We start from the raw sequence: 21,387 nt of genomic DNA on the forward strand, positions 1-21,387 counted from the left end.
TTTTCATCAATATTAAGGAATTATTGGCTTAAAATTAGCTGCTTCCTGAAAAGTTACTTGTAAGTTAGTTTTGTCGTATTTCAAGGCAAAACTGCGCCTGACGATTATTTTAGTAACCAATTTTTCAGTAAAATATTCTGATGATTAATAGATTAATCGGATAAAAAATTGGCTCATTCTACAGATTTTTTATTTAATTACTCAAACCTTTTTATACATGATTAGAAGTACGTTAAAATATTTACAAAGAAAAGAATCATTTTATTGGCAAGCATGCATTCCTTTTGCATGCTTGAAATGGTGAAGCTAAATCTATCCCACTTGAGGAGTTTAGGGTAAAACATCTTTTTATAGATAATTTATATATATTGTTTTGGCTTGCTTACTGCTCTGAATATGCAGGGTTTTTATTTTTTTAGTATTTTTGGAGTCTGTAGCAGTTAATCGATTACTAAATTAGCTAACAATTATTTCAAAAATCGATTAATCGCGATTAATCATTTAAGCTCTCAGCTAGACCAAAAATACTTTTTGTGTTTTTGCAGTGAACTATGTTGTCAAAATGATTTATTCTCTTTTCTACGCTACATAAGCAAACAAAAGAAAACTCCAGCAGCCGTTATGTGGCTTCAGACACCTTCATTACCGTCTCTGTATACGTTGATGTGTGCAGCGTATGTTGCAAACTGCTGCTTTTCAGCCGCGAGTGACTGAGCCGTCTGCTGACGTTACAGAGTCGGCGTTTCGTGTCGCCTGTCTGACAGCACCTCTATTGAAACTGCGCCGCCGTTGTGTACACAATCGCCTCTGCCAACACACACTCCGTCTCACAATTACAGTTTTCCCGATCAAACAGGCCGCTGTTTATGTGTTTACCGGCAGAGTTCGGGAGTGCAGAGAGTAATTGTGAGCGTTCGCTTTCCCAAACGTCTCGTCTGAGGTGGGACGTGTCTTCAAACGTTCAGGAGAAAAACGCAACAAAGCGGATAAAGAGGATGGAGGAAGCAGTGATGGAGATGAAGTGGGATTCATTAAATAGAAGAGGTGCTTGATAAGAAGAAGTTTGTATTTAAGTTTTCTGAAACATATTTAATGAGAGCATTCACACAGAATTAATTTAATCGTTATTGTATTTCCAGCAAGGCACAGATTATGTTTTCATCATGTGATATTTTATTGCTTACTGTAAATTTTGAGATTTGTAAATAGTGGGTTTTCCAAATGATTTATATTTTGATGTAATAAGTTGTATGGAAATGTCTGGAAAAGGCCAGAATTTGGTTCCAGGTCTGGACTATTGTGGAAAAACCAAAATAAGAGTATAAAATATTTATATTTTCAGACTTCATTCACATCGTTTTGACCTACTTTCCTTCCTTACCTCGTTGTGTGTCGCCTTCATTTAGGGCTGAAAAACTTATAAGCGTTTTATGTTAGTTCATAACAATAATTGCCATAAGATGACTAGACTCATTTTTTTATTTTACATATTTGTATTGATATTTTGTATTAATGCTTATTAATTTTATTATCATTATTGGAGTGTTGCAATGAAACAATGCACAATCTTGTTTCTTTTTCTTACATCAAAAAATAAATTCTGGTGTTGGATTGGACCAAACTCTGAACTTGGCTTTAAAGAAAGCCTCTATGTGCGGATGAGGCGTTTGGTGTGGAATGCTCTTTATTAGCTGTAGATTCCTGCGTTATCTCCCCCGTACCCGGTTCTTTCTGGCACCGGATCGCCTTATCTTCCAACCTTGTGTGCTCTTTTTTTCACGTATGTAGGCTTCTTCTCATAACAACACTTGATCCCGACTCTAAATGCAACTTTACTTTGGATTTTTATGTGTTTAGGTTTCGTGTTTCAGTAAGAATAGCTTCAACTCCAGAGGACAAAATTCAGAATTGAATGGGAATTTTTTTCTTGTAATCTGATGTCTGAAAGAAACGATGGTTTATTTTCATACTCGGCGTAAAAATCCTCAGATGTTGAGTCATAGTGCGAACGGCCAAACGGTCAGGAAGGCTGCGGTCAAGTGTCTGCAAGGCCTTTAAATACAGTCCTACCATCAGAAACAATAAACAGAATGGATGCAAACATCTTTAGATTTGTAACTACAAGCAGATGGGCAGCAATGACGTTGTGTTTAATACCACATTTATTAAAACCGTGCAGGGTGGAGGACAGAAGGCTGTTGGACAAAAGGAAAAAGTTTCACTCCCTCTTCCAGCATTCCAGCGAGAAAATCTCGACTTCCTGCCTCTGAAAAAGATACAAAAGGAATCTGATAAACAATAATCATTAAGTGGTTTCTCTGTTTGGCATATCATGCCGTCTTGCGCAGCTGAAACCGATCTCGGAGATAATCTGCAGATGTTTGCGTCTTGCAAAAACATTGCACCCCTCCTTCTGCCATTTATCAAACTTTTGTTAGTTTTCCTTCGGCTTGTATCTGAGCGTGGAGAAAAGCAGGAGGTGCACTTATTTCGGCACCAAGGGAAAAGCCGGAGCCAAGTCAAATGTCAATGAATGGCTCCATTGACTGCGCAAAGATAAATAAAAGCACCGTTTTCAGCAGTTAAGTGTAATTTTTCAGTAGTTCGGCTCGACTTCGACGATAACTCGTGCGGCCGACTCGGTTGTAAACTCCGAGCTTGTTGATATAACGGCAAAGACGAATGTCAGGAGGTCAGACTGAGTGTCCACATGCTACACAGAGTCGCTGTGTGCTGCCTTCCTCGCTGCCTGACCTAAAAAGTGTTCATGCCATATTTTCTGCTTGCTTTGAGGTCTAACCTGTAATTGAAACCATGATTTTGTGCCAGTGCGCAGCTTGAGTCATTCAGGGAGAAGGAAGAAGAAATATGTTTGTGGTGTGGTAGATTCTGCAAGTGTTAATTGACACTCAATGAGGAGATGTGAGCTGTTTAACCGGTAAAAACCTGCAGTCAGCACTGATGGGAGCTGGACCCAGGAAATGAGGTGGATTGAGGATCAATACATCAATTAATGCGTTTTAGAAGCCATGTTTGCTCTAAGGTGTTTTAACTTTCATCACAGAGACTAAAAGACATCCTTCATGCCTCTGTTTGTAAAGTGTAATGTGCAGGGGTCCTAATTTAATTCAGAGCCAACATGCAACATTTGCTTTCATGCATGATTTGTTTTTGTTTTAGAAGTCAGCGCAGCGTGGCGACACCATAAACCGTTTAATCGTCACACTGTTTTATGTAGCTATTAATCAAATCGCTTGGAGAGGAAATAATCTTCTGTCTTTGCCTCGCGAAGCGTTTGACTCAAAAATGGGATTTTATGGGAATTGATAACAATTTTCAGGTGTAAATTTGGAATCGAAAATGTTGCACTGCAAAAACGCAAAATCTTACCAAGTATTTTTGATGTAGTTTCTAGGGCAAATATCTTGAAATAAGACAAAACTAACTTAAAAGTAAAGATATAGGAGCTTTTTTTAAAGTCAAAGATTAATTAATATTGAAGTGAAAAGTACTATTTTACTTGTAACAAAACAATTTTCCCATTATATGAATTTAATCCTTTAAATAAGTGACCAGAAAGTAGATTTTTGAAGCAACCTCTATAGAAAGTCGCCTTTGAGTTGAAGAAAAAATAATCTGCACTGGAAAAACTCAAAATCTTACCAAGTGATTTTGGTTTAGTTTCTATTAGGAAGGTCATTTAAGTAAAATGATGTTTTAAATAAATAATTTCTTAATATTTCTGTAAAAGTACGAGAGCAACTGGCAGATTATTTTACCACAACAAGACATTTTTTCTTGCTATAATTTAAATGATCTGCCAGTGAATGTAGTGCCTTTTAAAATCAGTGTTAAGTATTGATTAATGTAAAACAAGCTCCTATATCTTCCTGAAAAGCTCCTTGCAAGTTAGTTTACTCTTATTCCAAGTGTGCTGAGATTTTTCTACGAGAAACAATATCAAAATTACTTGGTGGGATTTTGTGTTTTTGCAGCGTAAATCTTGGGGCTTGAGAGATTTTCATTGTGGTCGAGGAAAATATAAACATTTGATTAATTCAGACAAAAGTAACCAGATTTTATTCAAGTACACTTCGATATCTCTAAGCTGTTTCTCAGTCAGACTTGTCACTCTGCTCACCTGATCACTCTCAACTTGACGGTAAGTTTACTCCCAGCTATAAAAAAAAAATAGAAAATCATTAATTAAATATATTTTTGCCCCACAAATTGATCTTTAAAAAACTGATATTGCAAAATTAATCCTTAATGTCGCCCGATTCTCATCTCCGCTCTCTGGGATTTCTCCCATGTACTTGGACTTCGTCAGGTAGAATTTCAGCCGGCGAATAGAAGGAGAAGTTGTGAACGACGGCTTTGGTTTTCTGCATCGTTTTGGAATCGGAGGCTGCCTGTCGCTTTAGCAATGACATCGGAGTAAGAGGAAACCTCAGCGACTGGGTAAAATCCACGCCTCCATGAAGCAATCGCTTGCGTTTGCGTTGGAAATTGAACACCTGCACAAGTTGAGCTCTGCAAACGAGTCTGCAACAAATCATGTCATAGTTTCAGTTTGTTTCTTAAGGACGACGGTTGTTATGACCTGGAGCTACATAAATAAAAATAATTGACTTCAACTGGCTGCAGTGGGCACAGACTCCACCTCGCTTACCTGACGTGTAGCTTTGATGGCCAGGGATTTATTTTCCTACCTTGTTTCATTGGGGTGGAACCCAAACAAACTTTCTTAGATCATCTCCTTGGCCAATAAATATTTAAACCACATTTCCTTTCTCATCCAGTCGCCCCAAACATATGGCTGCTTCTCTTCAATCCACTTCAGCCTTGATGTTTTTCTGCGTAGGTGTTTTTTGTATTTCTGAACCTAAATCACATTTGTTTCAGTTTATTTCTTACATTTTAGCTCCTGTTTCCACCCGCCCATCTTTGTTGTGCCTTTCTATTATTATTTTCCTCAAACATTGCTTTGAGTTTTTTTTTATTCTAACACTTTGACGTCTTTCTTTGTCCAGCAGGACACTTCCCATTTTGTTTCGCTCCAAATTGTAGAGTCAGCCGACGTGTTCTGCCACCCTTCATATTGATTGTAATAATCCTTTCCATCTCAGGTTCTCTCTCTTTCAGTCAAACTTCTCACTCCAATGCATGTTAAAATCTGAAAGCATTTTCTTTAACTAGGCCAATTTGCATATTTGCAAACTGATTCTTTTAGAAGTGCAGAATGATTTTATGTTTTCCCTCCACAGAATGATCAAACAAAGATGACGTATAATTCCTTAAATATAATTCCTTTTCCTTTTTTAGCCAATTATTTTACATTCCAGAATGTTAGATAATTTAGTTGGTGATAATTTTTTTGTGTTTCTGCTGCAAACTGTATGATGGATGAACCGAAGTGCATCCAAAATTCAACTGAATGCCAACAACCTTTACTCGCTAATTTAAATATCATCTTTTTATTTGCAGCATCATGTTTCACTATGTGAGTTAAAAAAAAAAAACAGCTCCACTTTTTGAAAAATGTGCAGATAAAAGACAAAGTATTCATATTTTTTAATGGAAATAGGTAATTGATTAAAATCTTTTGCTTTTCCGGAAACTCCTGCATACAAAAAGCCTCGTTAAGCCTTAATTGGTGGTTTTTAGTTCCTGTGGGCATGTGTGTGTGTTTTGTCCTTTCACTGCTTTGACCTTTTACAACCCACTATCTCATTGATCCGGTGTAGAAAATGAGTGAGCAAATAAATGTAAAACTGTAAAATCTCAGCTTGTACAACTGAAGGTTGATGTGAAATTTAAAAGTTTTTATTTGCCAAATTTCTTCTTTTTCATACATGTTTGACATTTTCTCCTTACATGACTCTCTGGTCACATTGATATGCACAACAATTTATATCTAAGTTACAAATGTGTATTTTAATCCATTCAGTAAATATTAAACCTTAATCTTGAAAAATATCTATTTTTTTCTCCTACAGAGTTTTGGATTCAACCTCACAAATGTGTTAATGTGTTCTAGGTGACTCGCATGGTGCGCACTGATCAGGTTTCACATATCTGTGAATCCAGTGACATTTTCACTCAAACGTTCCTCATCCTGCCTGAAACTCAACAACAGACTCCTGAATTCATTGCTGCCTTTAAATATTTGCTTTGTGGAAGCCATTTTATAAAATAACTCATGGTTACACATCTGTAAAACATAATCCTGTGCTTCTTTTGTTGATTTTGAAACTCATGAATGCAGTTTTTTCCCCCTGCATAAACACAAATACAAGGTTTTAGATGAGTTGCTGATTGTGGTTGGCTTGTTTTTGTTTTCCTTCTGGGAGAATAATCGGTCCAGATGGGGCCACAGGCTCAGGCAACGACAGATCAAACAATAATTAGGTCAATTTGAATCTTTTATTGATACCACAATTTCTTTTTTTTATTGAAAACAAACGGCTGCCTCAGTCTTGCCAGTCAGTTTTGTTGAGTTTACGTGATACATTTATTGCTTTTATTGGGCTAAGTTCTCTCGATATTTCCAACTCAAACGCTCATTTTGGATGTATGCTAAACATTTCTACACACAAATACTTTACCAGTTTTTAAACTCTCCTGGTTTCAGCAGCAGAATTTTGTTCTTCCTGTTTTGACAGCGTTTTTTGCTCCCAGAAGCGTGCTGCATTCAGGTGCAACTGGGGCATTCGGCTGTCGAAACATCAAAACAACAACAAAGTAACTCATAAGTTCTTCTTCACAAATATATGCAGTTTTATTTAAAATATCTCAACAATAACATTGACTGTTTCCATGTTTTGTTGCACAATATATTTATGCTTAAACTTTAATTTACTGAAAAACGTCCAACCAAATCTTAGTTCTGGACTTAATACTTTATTACATTTTAGTACATAATAAAAATAAATTTAATTTCGGAAATTAAAAAATAGTTTGCAAAAGTGTCTATTTATCTTAGAAGCTTACATAGATAATACCAAACAGTGATTTTGTGTAATGTTACACCTTTAATATTTACAAATTTACTGATTTCTCAATTTTTTTGTTTTTAAGTTTAATCTTTACAACCAAATTAAATTGAATATCAGAAAATAGATTCTTCATATCGAAACCATTCTCTCTGAATTTACATCTGACCTGACAAACATATTGAATGTATGAAATGTGCCATTTTTTCACTTGTTTGTTTTTCTTTGTTTTAATGCAACTGTATATGGAAGGTTGTGAATATGAAGACAGAAATATTTAAATATGATTTTGATAACATGTAAAATTACTATATGTGGAGAGATTTTTCTGAACATTTTCATAGTGGAAGAAAATAATACGTAAAAGTAACTTTCTGTCAAATAGGGTGATTAAGACAAAATCTAAGATCATTTATTTGTTTTAGAAGAGGGAACAAGGCTTCAGTACAGTACTGTAAAGTTAAAGACATAAAACTAGTGCAAATTTTGTTCATGGAAGCACTTTTATAGAATGCTACAAAATAAAACCTGGTGACTTCAAGTACATCCATACAAACATGCAGTAACTGTGCAGAGTAAAACATGGACAGGGTTTGTAGTTGTTTACAATAATCAAAATTTTGCTGGTTGATTGAACTGTGTCAGATTCCTTTAATTTAAAAATATTAATGTCATACATATAGGCCTGTCACGATGCTGAGCGATTAATTGATGATGATGATTAAATGAGGTTGATGGTTTTAATTTATCGTGCGATTTATTGTTTATTGTTTATTGCGACAGGCCTACATACAAACCAAATTTTTTAGAGATCAGAAAGGTGCAAATGCGACTCCAGGACATCCAGGAACTAATTTAGCTTCAAAATCAAACACAAGGTCTTGAACATTATGGCTTCTTGTCATTTTTTATGTGATGAGATGAATAGCCTTGTGTGTGTTTGGAGTGGTCCACTCAAAGATTCTGTTGTTTTATTACCACAGCCAACTTTTCTTTATTCTGATCAAATTTTCTGCATTTGTTTTGCAGCTTGCCTCTTCAGGTACAATATCCTGTCCCTCGTCTACCTCATCTATCTCCTGCTTCTTCCGCTCTTCCCCGAGCCGACAAGCACAACAATGCAAGGTGAGATCTGCTTTCAATTTCTGCTTCAGGCCGAGTTTTTAAAGGTCACCTGTTACAGGTCAGGATAGATCTATTCAGCTTCTATGCGTCACACATCTGGAATAAACGTCAAGAAAACTGCAAAACGGCTCACTGGAACACTGATGAACATATTTTATGTGTATTGGTGATTGATGGTCGACAAAATATAATTTTTGTTGCTGGTTTCTCAATTGATGACTGTGTGATGTTTTTATTACTTTTTATTTTTGTGTTTTTACGATTTAAAGCTCTTAATGTCCTATATAAACAGACTTCATTTGAACAAAGCATTTTAGTTGCATTTTATTTTGCACAAAATCGTTCTTGGATAATGAGATTTAAGTAAAGTCAGTTCTTTCAGCTTTTTTGGGCCTTTTGTCACTTTAAATCCAAATTATCTGGCTGGGGTTGCTAGGTGACGGGGGAGTTCCGCTGGGGTTGCTAGGTGACGGGGGAGTTCCGCTGGGGTTGCTAGGTGACGGGGGAGTTCCGCTGGGGTTGCTAGGTGACGGGGGAGTTCCGCTGGGGTTGCTAGGTGACGGGGGAGTTCCGCTGGGGTTGCTAGGTGATGGGGGAGTTCCGCTGGGGTTGCTAGGTAACGGCGCAGCGCCTCTTGAATGAGATTTAACAATCTGGAGGTTTTTCAAGTGGCTTATTTTCCCGGACAAACATCAACTTATTGCCAAAACCCAGATGTGTGGTGACTTTAAAAACTTGGGTTGTTTTTCAGAAGCAGTTGAGACCCAAAATGGAAGCACAAAAACATGCAAAATGTGAATTTTGCAAAAATAGGTCCCCTTTAAATGTTTAGCTTTGGTTTGAATGTTGTCCTCTGTAACACAAACCAGCCCTTTCCTGCAGGAGATGTGAATTTCCCTGTGATGAGGTTGGATTTGGCACATGGTTTAGCCCCATGAAATGTAATATTGGTGAGTCTAGGCACGAGTCCATCTGTAATAACAAAAACGATCTGCTGTCAGGCAGATCTCAGATAAAACGCTTCGATCCGTCAGTTCAAGATCTGAAGTCTGCTTCATAAAAACGGATACTTCAGGCTCTCTCCTTCTTCTATTTAGTTTTATTTAGCAAATCCAATAAATGTGTACGTTTAAAGAGCATAATTAATTAATTCAGACCATGTGAAGGTTATATCTCAACCCTTTTGCTCTTTAAAGCTGCTACAGCAAACTTTCAGGGCTGTAGGTATTCGTCGGCTGCAGACGTATGAATCACAATGGACTTCTGCGGTTTTTGAGAAGTGACTGAGGTGACTGTTCTCCTCACAGATGATAAATGTGGGATTGCAGCCGCTGGCCCTCCACCGCAAAATACTAAACAGCACACCTCCCAGACCTCCACAGCAATAACACAGGTTTCTGGAGGAGACCGCATGCAGTGTTTAATAATACATAAAACCATATTGGCGGAGGCGGAGGAAGCAGCATACAATCCGAGGTTCGTCTCCGCGACTCCAGCTGAAATAACAGGCAGGAAGTAAAGAGAAACGAGAGAAAGTGGACCACTCACAACCTCATCAATAGTTAAAGAGAAAAGGCTTCTTGTAAAGCCGGATGCTCACCTGTCTGGTAGCTGTTGACTTCAAGAGTATCTGAACATAAACATCACTAGTCATATAGTTAGTTTATAGTAATTTTATTTTTTTTTTCTTTTTGGAAAAAAAATAATTTTATTGTCCCACAGCTGGGGGAAATTAAGATGCAACATCCACTCCCAGGGCGGCCATCTTGTTTGGCAAGCATGTTTTGCAAATTCTTCTATTTATTTGCACTTCAAAATCAAGTGATATTAGCCTAAGAGTTCTCTTTTATTTAGTAACAAGCATAAAGTCGCCCGGCAGTAAAATAATATCACCAGAATAGGGTTCTACTATTGGGAAAATTAAGTAGTCATTTCAAATTCAATTCAAAAATGTTTTGTTGCTCCCAAAGGAAAATTAAATAGTACAATTTAATTATTATCCCAAAAACTATCTTTGCTTGATCAAAATGAAGATGTATTAAGATATTTACTCCTCAAAACCTCTCTACAGAAATCCCACTACAAAAAAATCTGAACTGCCCCTTTAATGCCTTTTCAATTTATTTTGCTTTTCAGACAAATTTTATTGAATGAGGTCTAAATCAGATCCAGAAATCCAAACCAAATAAACTGGTGTTTCTTTGTTTTCTTATAAAACTAAAATAGAAAAACTTAACTATTAACAGATTTAAATAAGGATAAATTTTGAAAACTAAAGCAGTTTTGTAGAAAGCCAAGCCACAAAGAAGAAGTCACTCAGAAAAAAACATAGTTGGAAAACTAATATAAAAACTCTGTGGTTCGCCTCATGTCACACAAAAAAACCTTCATCTTTTGTTTTCTATTCAACACGATTAGCCTGAGGAAGGCTAAGTTTCCGCTTTATTTTTGTTAGATTTATTTATTGTTGACGTGATCTACCTGCCCTGTCCAGATCACAAAAACAGCAGCAGTAAAACACCCAGAGCGCCGGGAAGCATGACACACTGACTGGGTTCAGCCGGTCCGGACTTGTATCCCATCTGTCTCTGGCTCAGCTGTCTGTCATCAGGGACGGCCCGCAGGATGACAGACGGCGCTGTGAGGAAGGTACAGCAAACAGGATCACAGTCTGGGACACACTTCTGACTGGAAACGGCTGTGATGTCAGCCTTGCACAATAAACTCTGGATTTTAGCCAAATATTTGTTTTTGAAGACAATAATCTCTGGTTATAATCACCACAGATTAAAGGCTTTTTTTGTAGTATTGAAGCTTCACGTGGCTTATTTGTGTCTTTTATTTCCGTGGGAATTATGGGTTTCTTTTCTGTCAAAAATCTCTATGGAACTAAATTGAGGCCATAAAAGTGGGCTCAAAAAAGGAACACACACACACACAAAAAAAAACAGCTTTAAAAATGAGTTTGACACCCAACCAACCAACCAACCAACCAACCAACCAACCAACCAACCAACCAACCAACCAACCAACCAACCAACCACCAACCAACCAACCAACCACCAACCAACCAACCAACCAACCAACCAACCAACCAACCAACCAACCAACCAACCAACCAACCAACCAACCAACCAACCAACCAACCAACCAACCAACCACCAACCAACCAACCACATTGTGAGCACATTTCAGCTACACAGCAGTTCCAAGTAGCTTTACATCATAAAAACACACAAATAAGAAAGCACTGGACCAGAAGATGGAAAATAACATTTAAAAGACAAAGCTTGTGTATCAACAAGAGGTCTCACTTCAACATAAATTGTAGGTGCGTTTCTGTGTTTCATACATTTTTGGTTAAAACTTCATTAATTGAAGTTACTGGCAATGGGTAAAGTGTTTGGAAATGTTGCACAAGTAAGTGTAGCAATAGTTTATTGTTCATAATAATATTTCTCAAATAAGAGTCAAACGTACAGTGTGGTAAAATTATTCCTATTTTTTCACAAAAGTTGCTTCTAATTAGTTAGTTCTAATTAGCTTTAAAATCCTCAGTATCAAAATTTACTGGGTTGTGTTTTTGTTTTCCTATATTTTGTCTGTAACCAGAATGATAAAAAAGTAAGAGATGAAGACACAGCCCACTCCGTTTCAATTATTTTGGGATGTAAGTGAATTTAATGCTGGGTTTTGATGGTCTGTTTCATTTCGCCTGCCGATCCTAAAGGACGAGCAGCAGTCAAATCTGTTGGGTTAATTTAAACCAAATGTTTGGCATGAATAATTTATTAAATGTAAAATTGTCCTTTAAAAAGCCACAATAGTGCAGTTTGTCCTCCAGGACATGTCGGTTTCTGAGGCTTTAGAGACAACTTGTTTGGATATTAACTCCAGTTTTAACTGCGCTATTTGGCTTCAAGGTATTTAATTCTCATTGGAGAGGAACAAAATGTGAACTATTACTCTAATACACTGGGAACATTTTAAGAAACATCCTGTGCCTTGTTAAATGAACACCAACATGACTGATTTACCAAGAGAAGCTTTCCTGTATATATTTTGATAAATATGTTTTTGTGGATTTATTGTGTTTATGATTGTCTTAGGTTTGTGCTTTTTAAATCCCGTTCGTTATACTTTTCTGACTTTAACAGGACTCTTTTCCTCCATTTTGTTAAGCCTGGCACAGAATTTTTAATTTGAGACAAATTGCATTAAAAACCCATTTGTTTCCCTGAAGACTATGGAGCTGTATTAGGGTTGAATGCTGTCAACGGTTCTCAGTGTGAGCAAATCTGAACAATGGCTTCTGTTAGGAAGCTTATGAAACGTCTTCTCAGGGGAAACCAGAGCGCCGGAAACCAACCTGCCTTCACAGGAGCGGAAACGAGCCCAAAGGCGCTGGAGCAGATTTAGAAATCAACCAAGACTCACAGATTTCACATTTATAAGATTTGGTTTTATTGGTTTCACTGGTTTCATTGGTTTCATTGGTTTCACTGGTTTCATTGGTTTCATTGGTTTCACTGGTTTCCCTGGTTTCATTGGTTTCATTGGTTTCATTGGTTTCACTGGTTTCATTGGTTTCACTGGTTTCATTGGTTTCATTGGTTTCACTGGTTTCATTGGTTTCATTGGTTTCACTGGTTTCATTGGTTTCACTGGTTTCATTGGTTTCACTGGTTTCACTGGTTTCATTGGTTTCACTGGTTTCCCTGGTTTCACTGGTTTCCCTGGTTTCACTGGTTTTCCTGGTTTCATTGGTTTCACTGGTTTCATTGGTTTCACTGGTTTCCCTGGTTTCACTGGTTTCCCTGGTTTCACTGGTTTTCCTGGTTTCATTGGTTTCACTGGTCTCATTGGTTTCACTGGTTTCACTGGTCTCATTGGTTTCACTGGTTTCACTGGTCTCATTGGTTTCACTGGTTTCACTGGTTTCATTGGTTTCACTGGTTTCACTGGTCTCATTGGTTTCACTGGTTTCATTAAATGTGAAATAAAATTTCACATTTATGGAAATCCGTCCATCCGTCCGTCCATTCGTCTCTCTGCACTCTGTAAATGTGATTTTGGAAAGTGTTTCTGTGAGTTTGTAGTGTTGGGAGCGTTTCTGGAAGCTGTGTGCTCAGCGGTAGAGCCCCCATTTACTCTGGATATTGCACAGTAAAACTCCGCCATGCGGATGCTGTAAACTTAATGAGAAGAAATCAGTGCCACGTTATTAACCGCTGGATCGCAGAGAGCAGAAATGTCTGATCATCTAATCATGGTAAATCATCAACTGAAACAGAGTCCTGAAACTTTTTAAGAATTGTCAGTAAATATTAACATAAATGAACATTTTATTTACCTTCAACGGCTTTCTGCTTGGGAATTATCCAGAATCATCCCAAATACCTGTAGGTGCACCATAAAGCAGCCATGTGGTGAGCAGCTGTGGCGGCTCCCTGCCCCCAGATTCTTTACCTGCAGTAATCAGGGAAGAAACAAATTCATTCAGCATATTTACACTACAGAAATACAGAATCTTACCAAGCAGTTTTGGTCTAGTTTCTAGTGAAAATATCTTGTCACACTTGAAATAGGACAAAACTAACTTACAGCTAACTTTTCAGCAAGATATAAAAGCTTGTTTTAAGTTAATAAATGTTTAATATTGATAAAATAATACAAGTTCCAATGGCAGATTATTTCACTTACATCTTGGGGAAAATGTCTTGTTATAAGAGAAATTGTCTTCTAATGTAGTTGGTACTTTTTCCATCAATATTAAGGAATTATTTTTTCTCTAATTCCTTAGCTGCGACTCAATTCAAGTATATTAATATATTTGCACTAGAAACTAGATAAAATTGCTTGTTAAGTAACTTAGCAGCAAGAAATGGAGCTTGTTTTCAGTCAGTAATTTGTTAATACTGATTTTACAAAGAAGTAACAAAACCAAGTAACAAAGCGGTTTTGTTACTTATAACAAAACCATTTTGTTATAAGTAAAATGATCTACCAGTGCAACTAGTACTTTTTAAATTCATATTAAGAAATTATTGAATTAAAATAAGCTTTTATATCTTGCTGAAGTTATTTGACAGTTAGTTCAAGCGAACTAAGGTATTTGCATTAGAAACTACACAATAAATGCTTATTCAAAGTCGTTTTTACAGTGTAGGTGTTTAAAAACAAAACGTCAAGCGGTGACATCAGTCACCAAAACCAGAAGCCAAATCAGTGGTGAATAAAAGCCGGTTCTGCTTCTCTGACAATGAATCAGAGACGTAAAGGCCTTGCGGTCCACCAGAATGTTTATTTAGGTTTCTCTCAGTCGTGCCAGCTTTTTGCCAGGATATGTTTTGTGATCATCTGTAAAATCCCTCCCAGTTGCCGCCGTCTCAATGTAAAGCACATTATGTCAATAGAAACCAGCTGTACATTTTTAATGCATTCCTCAATAACTGCTGTCTAAAAACCTAGAAATACCAAGAACATTTTTTTTTTAAATTCTTGCATGAACGTGTTGAACTCACTGTGCTCCTTCCTCTTGTTTAGGCCACACAGGGCGTCTGCTGCAGTCCCTCTGCTTCACCAGTATGTCCTTCCTGCTTCTGCACATAATCTATCAGATTACCGTCAACAGCCTCCTGGCCGGGAACTCCATCTCCTCCAACTTCAGCTGTGAGTACACTGCAGCCTTTGTGGTCGAAGCTTGAAGGCTGAGCGCCGTTGTGTGCAGAAGAACCGAAGCTCTTCGAATAATCTGAGAATGGACCTGAGACATGCACTGCAAAAACACAAAATCTTACCAAGTATTCTTTGCCTTTTTTTAGTGTAAATATCTTAGCACACTTGAATTAAGACAAAAATAACTTACAAGGAACTTTTCAGCAAAACATTGTAGCTTGTTTTAAGTCAGCAGTTTCTTATAATTAATTATAATACACAGATTTTTTCCTAATATTTTTTCACCAACATTAAAAAATTGTTGACTAAAAACAACTGAAAACCTGCTGAAAGGTTCTTCGTTTAGTTTTGTCTTAATTGAAATGTGCTAAAATATTCACACTAAAAACAAGACAAAAACATTTGGTAAGATTTTGTGTTCAGTTCAATTCTCAAAGGGAAATTAAATCCTCTTTTTTTCAGAGAAGGAATTATTTTCTCTAAACAGTCTTGCTGAAAAATTGCTTGTAAGTTAGTTGTGTTTTATTTCAAGTGCAATAAGACATTTGCATTAGAAACTAGACAAAAATATTTGGTAAGATTTTGTGTTTTTGCAGTGTGGAGGTCCCTCCGTTGCTCTTGTCTGTCTGAAAGAGAGAAAACATCTTAGTTTGATAAAACTGCACATCGGTCTGGTATTTACATTTTCCGAGAGTAACGCAAAAGTATAGACGATGCTTTAATTCAGGCTGAACTGCCTCCAGATATTAGTGGTTTGTGTCTCTGAATGGTGGAAATCTGCAGCTTTGCCATGAGTTTCTTCATGTCAGACATATGTGTCCCATTAATCCTGCTGGCTGGTTTCTGTTTGAACTCTGACCTCTGCAACTGAAGGTAGAGCTTTTTCACAGCTTGAAGCAAAAAAAAAAAAAAAAAAAAAAAAACTGTTCATAGTTTTTAGAAATATTCCGAATTCTTTCATATTTTCTGATTTTCTGCAACTTTCTGTAGTTTTTGGTACAAAAGTGTAATTTACCACAACCTAAATAATAGTTTATGTATTATGCAGGTTGATTTAAAAGCATACAAGTAACTTACTTTCTAAAATTGCTTCTGTTTAATGTAATTGCAGGATTTCTCGTTTGCAGCTTTTTTTTTTTTTTGCTTTTGTTTTGGAGTTATGCGTTTGTCATTTGTTATAGATTTAAAGTTTATAACACAGCCAATCAAATTAACACTTTATAATTTATTTGGAAACATTAATTTATGGGAAGCTAAACGTTTTTCAAAACCACTAAAGAGCTAAAGAGCTAACTGAAAAATTAGCTCCTCTGTTAGCGGATCAGTGGACGAGTGCCCACCTCTCTGAAACTTAAAAGTTACTTTCTGGAATTTACAAGTTTCTTCTTGAAGGAAACTTGTACAGTTTCTGTACAGATTATTAGTTACCGGTTTCCTGGAGTTCAAATAGTCCTTCCTTTACTTGCAGTGTTGTTTCGCAACCTTTTCCTGAATTTGATTAACTCCCTTGAACCATACGGTGATGTAAAAACAAAAATGCTGCAAGCAGAATAAGCTCCTCATCCACTGGTGGAAAGGTGTTAATCGCTGGCTTCTGCGCTTCTCAAGAGACGTGGTATCAAGCTATAAAATTTGAATGTGTCTAGACGGGGACAGAGCCTGACCTTGTGCTCTAATGACTTGTTCTTTCTAATGAGAGGAGCTCGCTTTGCTCGGTTGACTCTCAGCCAGCTCAGAGTGCAGAATGAACCTTATCACCTCAGGTCGAGACACACAGCCGTTCAGAGCCCAGAGGCTAAATATGCTCTTTATTACTAGATTCTCAGCGGCAGTGAAACGTTTTTGTTTTTGCACATCATAAATACTGTCTACTTTATCTCACTTTGCAATATTCACTTAATGACCTCATATTTTATGTTTATGTTCAGGTGTTAAAATGAAGTTCTACTATTGTCTTGCCAGTGCACAGAGTTATTTTATGAGGATATTCATGATGTTTTTGGGTAATTATGAGGCAGGATTTTGTTTCATTTTTGTCTCTTACTGTGAAATCATAAACACTGACTATAACCATGCTTTAAATGCATTTCAAATCAGTTAAATCTATAGTGTTCAGTTAGGGTTGGACTGAAAAATGCATTACAATACAATCAGTTCATATCAGCTGGTATTGATAATTCTCGATCTTGATAATTATTGATTAGCTTTTTGTTGTATATATCTGTAATGCTCTCAAACTGGTGGCATGATCTTTCCTGTTTTATAACAGTTTTCACTACATGTCATTGGGGTTTTTTAAAAATTATTTTTAAGACAGTATGGAGATATTGTGGCCAAACCTCAAACTGCTGCTGCGCCAGTTACTCAACAAGAGTGAGAAACTCGGTTGATTCCACCAACTGTGCTTAACTTTAATCAGAGTATAATTATTATCAACACAGTTTTCTTAAAATGGAAAATGTTAAATGCAACACAAAGTGTTTGTCTTTTTATAACCAAGCTTTTATGATAAGTAGAGTTTAGTCAGAAACTTTTGCTGAAAACGATTTTGTCCCAGGTGACAAAATGCTTGGACCCCACTGCATTAAGTGATTTCTTGTTTCTGCAGGTCTGGTATTAATCAGGTCAGAGTTGAACCTGAACATAGCTGCCAAAACATTTAGCAACATTTGCAGTTTAACCAACATAATATTGGTTTACTGCATGGCCACCATGTTGAAGACTTTTTATTTGTGATCAGGGTAAAATTATTGCAAACATATTGTTCTTACAATGGAAAATGTTAAATACAATGCAAAATATTTGTCATTTTATAACCAAGCTTTTATAATAGTAGAACCATGTCTATCCAGAGACTATTACATTTATTTACAGCAGGTTATTTATTAGCTTAGAGTGCTATGAAAAATTTTTCATCACCTAAGTTTCACTTTTTATTTTGCTTCTGAGGATTTAGACATTCTTATAACATTTTAAAGTGATCTTAAATAAAAAAGTCCTCCAGACTTTCAGAAAGCATTTTTAACATTTTCTTTGGACTTGTTCTACTTTTTTAAAAAACATTTTTTGTCTTGTACCTCGCCAGGTGAGCATAATGCTCCAAACATGTGGGAAAAATGTGAGAAAAGCAGAATCATCAGGATTAAGATGGACTGAATCTGAAAATCATGACTATTAATTAAAAGTGTATTTTATCATTTTCATTGTTGCAGAAATGTAGCTCGTTCCAAACTGTTTTTTGTTTGGTTGTTTTTCTTGTAGTGAGAAAGGAAGTCTGACATTATGTGTGTACTATTTCTGACTAGATGCCTTATCTCAGATTTCTATATCTGGTATTTCGCCCTCCTGACACGCTTTTCCTTTTGGCAGCCGAGTATAAACAGGGAGTCCTCCTTCTCTGTGAAGTGCTTATTTTCCCTCTGGAAAATCTGGTGGACTTCCTTTTGTTTTTAGAGGCCAAAAACACCTCAAGATCTCTGAGCTGAGCTAAGCATGAACCAGAAAACCTGTCCTGGGGGAGCAGACACCTCCAGCTGTTAGGGCAGGTCAGGGAATGGTCACCAGAGGAGCCGTAGCCGGCTTCCTGTGCAGCCGTCTGTCATTCCTGCGCGCTGACCTGACAGGGATGGAGCCGCGTTTACAAACTGTTTGTGTTCGACATGAAGGAGCACCAGGTGGGTGGAGTTTGTTGCAGGTCATGTTGACTTACTTGTCACCTCTCTGACTTCCAGACATTTTCCTGCAATTGTCCAAAATTCTCTGTAGTCCTTAATACTTCTGACTCCCAGAAATGTGACACCTGAGGAGGTTAAATAAAGTCTTTCACATTCATTCACATCAGACCTGTTTAGTCCACTTTAATCAGACTAGTTTTTCTATAAACCCTGGTTTGTTTGGGGAACTTTGAATGTTCAATCAAACTTTGTGGACCAAAAACAACCAAACTCTGATTCGCCTAAAAACCTTGATCACAATTTGGTTGAAGTGAATTCTGGTGCGGTTCGGATGCATGTGTGAATGTAAAGCAGACCGGAGACCGCTCCAAAAGCAGGAAGAGGACTATAGCACAGGGCATTCTGGGTAAATACAGGCAAAACAAACGTGTGACCCTTGTGCAAATGAGAGAAATGGCTTATCCTACCACAGCAGCACTTGGTGTTCTCATATGCATTTGAACCGGACCAGAATTCACTTCAACGGAACCGAGATCAACAGTTTTGGACAGATGACAGTTCACTGTTGTGGTCCGCATCAGAGTTCGATTGAGGATTAATATGTCTGCAAGCGAACTGGATTTTCTAGACAAATGGACTCTTTTTCAAATAAAGAGGACTAAACCTTAAACTAAGGCCTGCTCACATATTGGTGCTTTACTTTTACAGTGTGTAAAAGGGAGTAACTGGCGTTTGGCCTGCAGAGATAGAAGAGTGCAGAAAACTGCTGCATGGAGGTTTACAGCCTGGGCAGCACAAAGGGAGTTTTATGATGCTGACATAAAGTCTGGAGGACAGGTATTTTTGGTACCCAGCTCGGGTGAAACGCTGGCCCCTGCTCGACAGACTGAAAGTCTCAAAGTTTCTTCCACAAGTGTCCGTGCCGAGCTCAGTTTGTTTTACACAATATTCCCCTGTCATGCTACGGATCAGACTCTACCTCATTTTACCTCCTGCATTCCTCAAACATGAAGTCACGCTCAGGATGGGGGGCTTCCTCCCACACCTGAAGGTTTAGTGCTGTCAAGCAGAAATTACGTGTTGCAGATGTTTGGGTCTGGGACTCATTTAAACAGGCTGGGTTTTGCTTGCTTTCTCTGGATTTCATTTGAACTTTTGAATGGGGGACTGTGACCTGACCTTCATAAGAGACCTTATTTTCATCCTGGATGATCTGGCTTTTAATTACATTTAATTTTCTTATTAATTCTCTTTAAAGCATTTTAGTTCAAGTGTCTCTAACTTACTCTGAAAGAACCTGAGGTAATTTTTATGGATAAGTTTCAACTAGAGGTAGACGATAAATCAATAACAATATATTACGATATTCACGTGATCAATATGTTTGATAGAATATCAAATATGTAAAATTTTCACTCAACTCTGATTCAGAACTGCAGTGCATTCTGGGAAATGTAGGCAGAGGAAAGACAGCTTAGCAAGGCTGGTGGAATCACTGGTGGAAGCGCTTATATTGTGATGACGTGTTTCAGCCATATCGTCCAGACCTACTTTTTCTACAGTACCTCATTTGATCTACACTAAATGCAGATTACACTGTCTGTGGTTTTGTACTTTTTTTGTTCAGCTTTCTGCTGTAAATTATTCTTCCTGTGAAATGTGAATACAATCAGACACTGAAATAGATTGAAAACTAAGTTTTGAATCTGTTCTTTCTTTCTAAATATATATTGTAAGTTTTAATCCAGAGAGATTTTGTCATATTTTTTCCACATAGATTGTAAAAAAGCTGGGAAGCTAGTTGTAATTTGAGTCCTTGCTCCTTACTACCCTCCTGAAATGGTGTTGATGTCTCCATATCGCCTCTAGACTCCATGATATCAATCTTAGTTTTGTAAAAACGGTGCTGGTTATTGCTGATGAGTCCTTCTGTCCTCTTTCAGAGAGGTTGTACCACTGGGAGGATGAGTGTGGAGCTAGACGGATAAGTTTTAAAAGTTCGGTATGACTCGGGGTGAAGTGCTCGATGTCAGGGATTAGTCATGGCCGCCTCCCTAAGCAGATGTTTCTTGCCCTTTTAAATTTCACAACAAGACATTTAGCAGCCACCCACTGAACTGTCTTCTCTTGTTTAACAACTATCGTTCCTGGTTGAATGAAAGTCAAACTTGGAGTGTCCAGCTTTGGCAATAATAGAAGGAGTTTCAAAACTATTTGAAATTATGAGACATTTTTGTTCGAGCTGATTCTTTAAAATGATTCACTTTCAAACTGCACTGAGTCAAATGAGCCAAATCCATTGAGAAACCTGTTCACCTCCCTGCCTGCGAACTATTTTATCCACTCTGCCTCATCTGAAATACATCATTACTGGGGTTTTTTAACAACAGAAGATGATGAAAACTCACTTTTTTGCCTGAGTTTTTGTGTTTTTGAGTCTAGGATCGCTTGTTGTGCTTGTGAGACAGTTAATACCAACTTTCTATTTCCAAGCAGCTGGGAGGGGAATTAATGGAGTTTTAACACCTGATTTTAGACTTTGATTGAGGACCAAAGTTGCAACAGTTGTTACATATTCAACTGGTGTAGTTTGCTTTACACTGCAGTGTGTCAAATTAATCAAACTCTTAGAAAAGCCTGTTCCCCTCCTCGCCTGTGGTGGCGCTGCGCATCGAACCGTTGAACGAAATGACAGGAATACCTCAGAAGAAAACATGACACTTCTTTGCGAAATGTAAACAAAATGGTTTTAGTGGTTGTAGGACTTATTTTTGTGTATGGTAAAAGACCACCAGCCATTTCTCCTGCTAATGCTAGACTCTCACATTTGTTTTGGTTGAATTTTTTACCCAGAAGGCCCGGCACTGTAGTCCACTTCCTGTTTTTGGAGCAGTCTCCTGTCCACTTGGTGTTCA

The 21,387-nt window shown here is 37.4% G+C and overlaps 1 protein-coding gene across 1 annotated transcript in view; it reads left to right on the forward strand.

Moving 5' to 3' along the window:
* The window catches only part of LOC129377973 (piezo-type mechanosensitive ion channel component 2), a 107,559-nt gene that overhangs the window by 6,920 nt on the left and 79,252 nt on the right, over positions 1 to 21,387 (forward strand). The window contains exons 2-3 of the mRNA XM_055058194.1: positions 8,025 to 8,120; positions 14,667 to 14,792. Of these exons, the coding sequence (XP_054914169.1) occupies positions 8,025 to 8,120; positions 14,667 to 14,792 (222 nt within the window). The remainder of the gene's footprint in view (positions 1 to 8,024; positions 8,121 to 14,666; positions 14,793 to 21,387) is intronic.

The sequence above is a fragment of the Poeciliopsis prolifica genome, unplaced genomic scaffold (genome assembly GCF_027474105.1).
Source record: "Poeciliopsis prolifica strain line A6 unplaced genomic scaffold, Auburn_PproV2 SCAFFOLD050, whole genome shotgun sequence".
In the NCBI taxonomy this organism is placed as follows: Eukaryota; Metazoa; Chordata; class Actinopteri; order Cyprinodontiformes; family Poeciliidae; genus Poeciliopsis; species Poeciliopsis prolifica.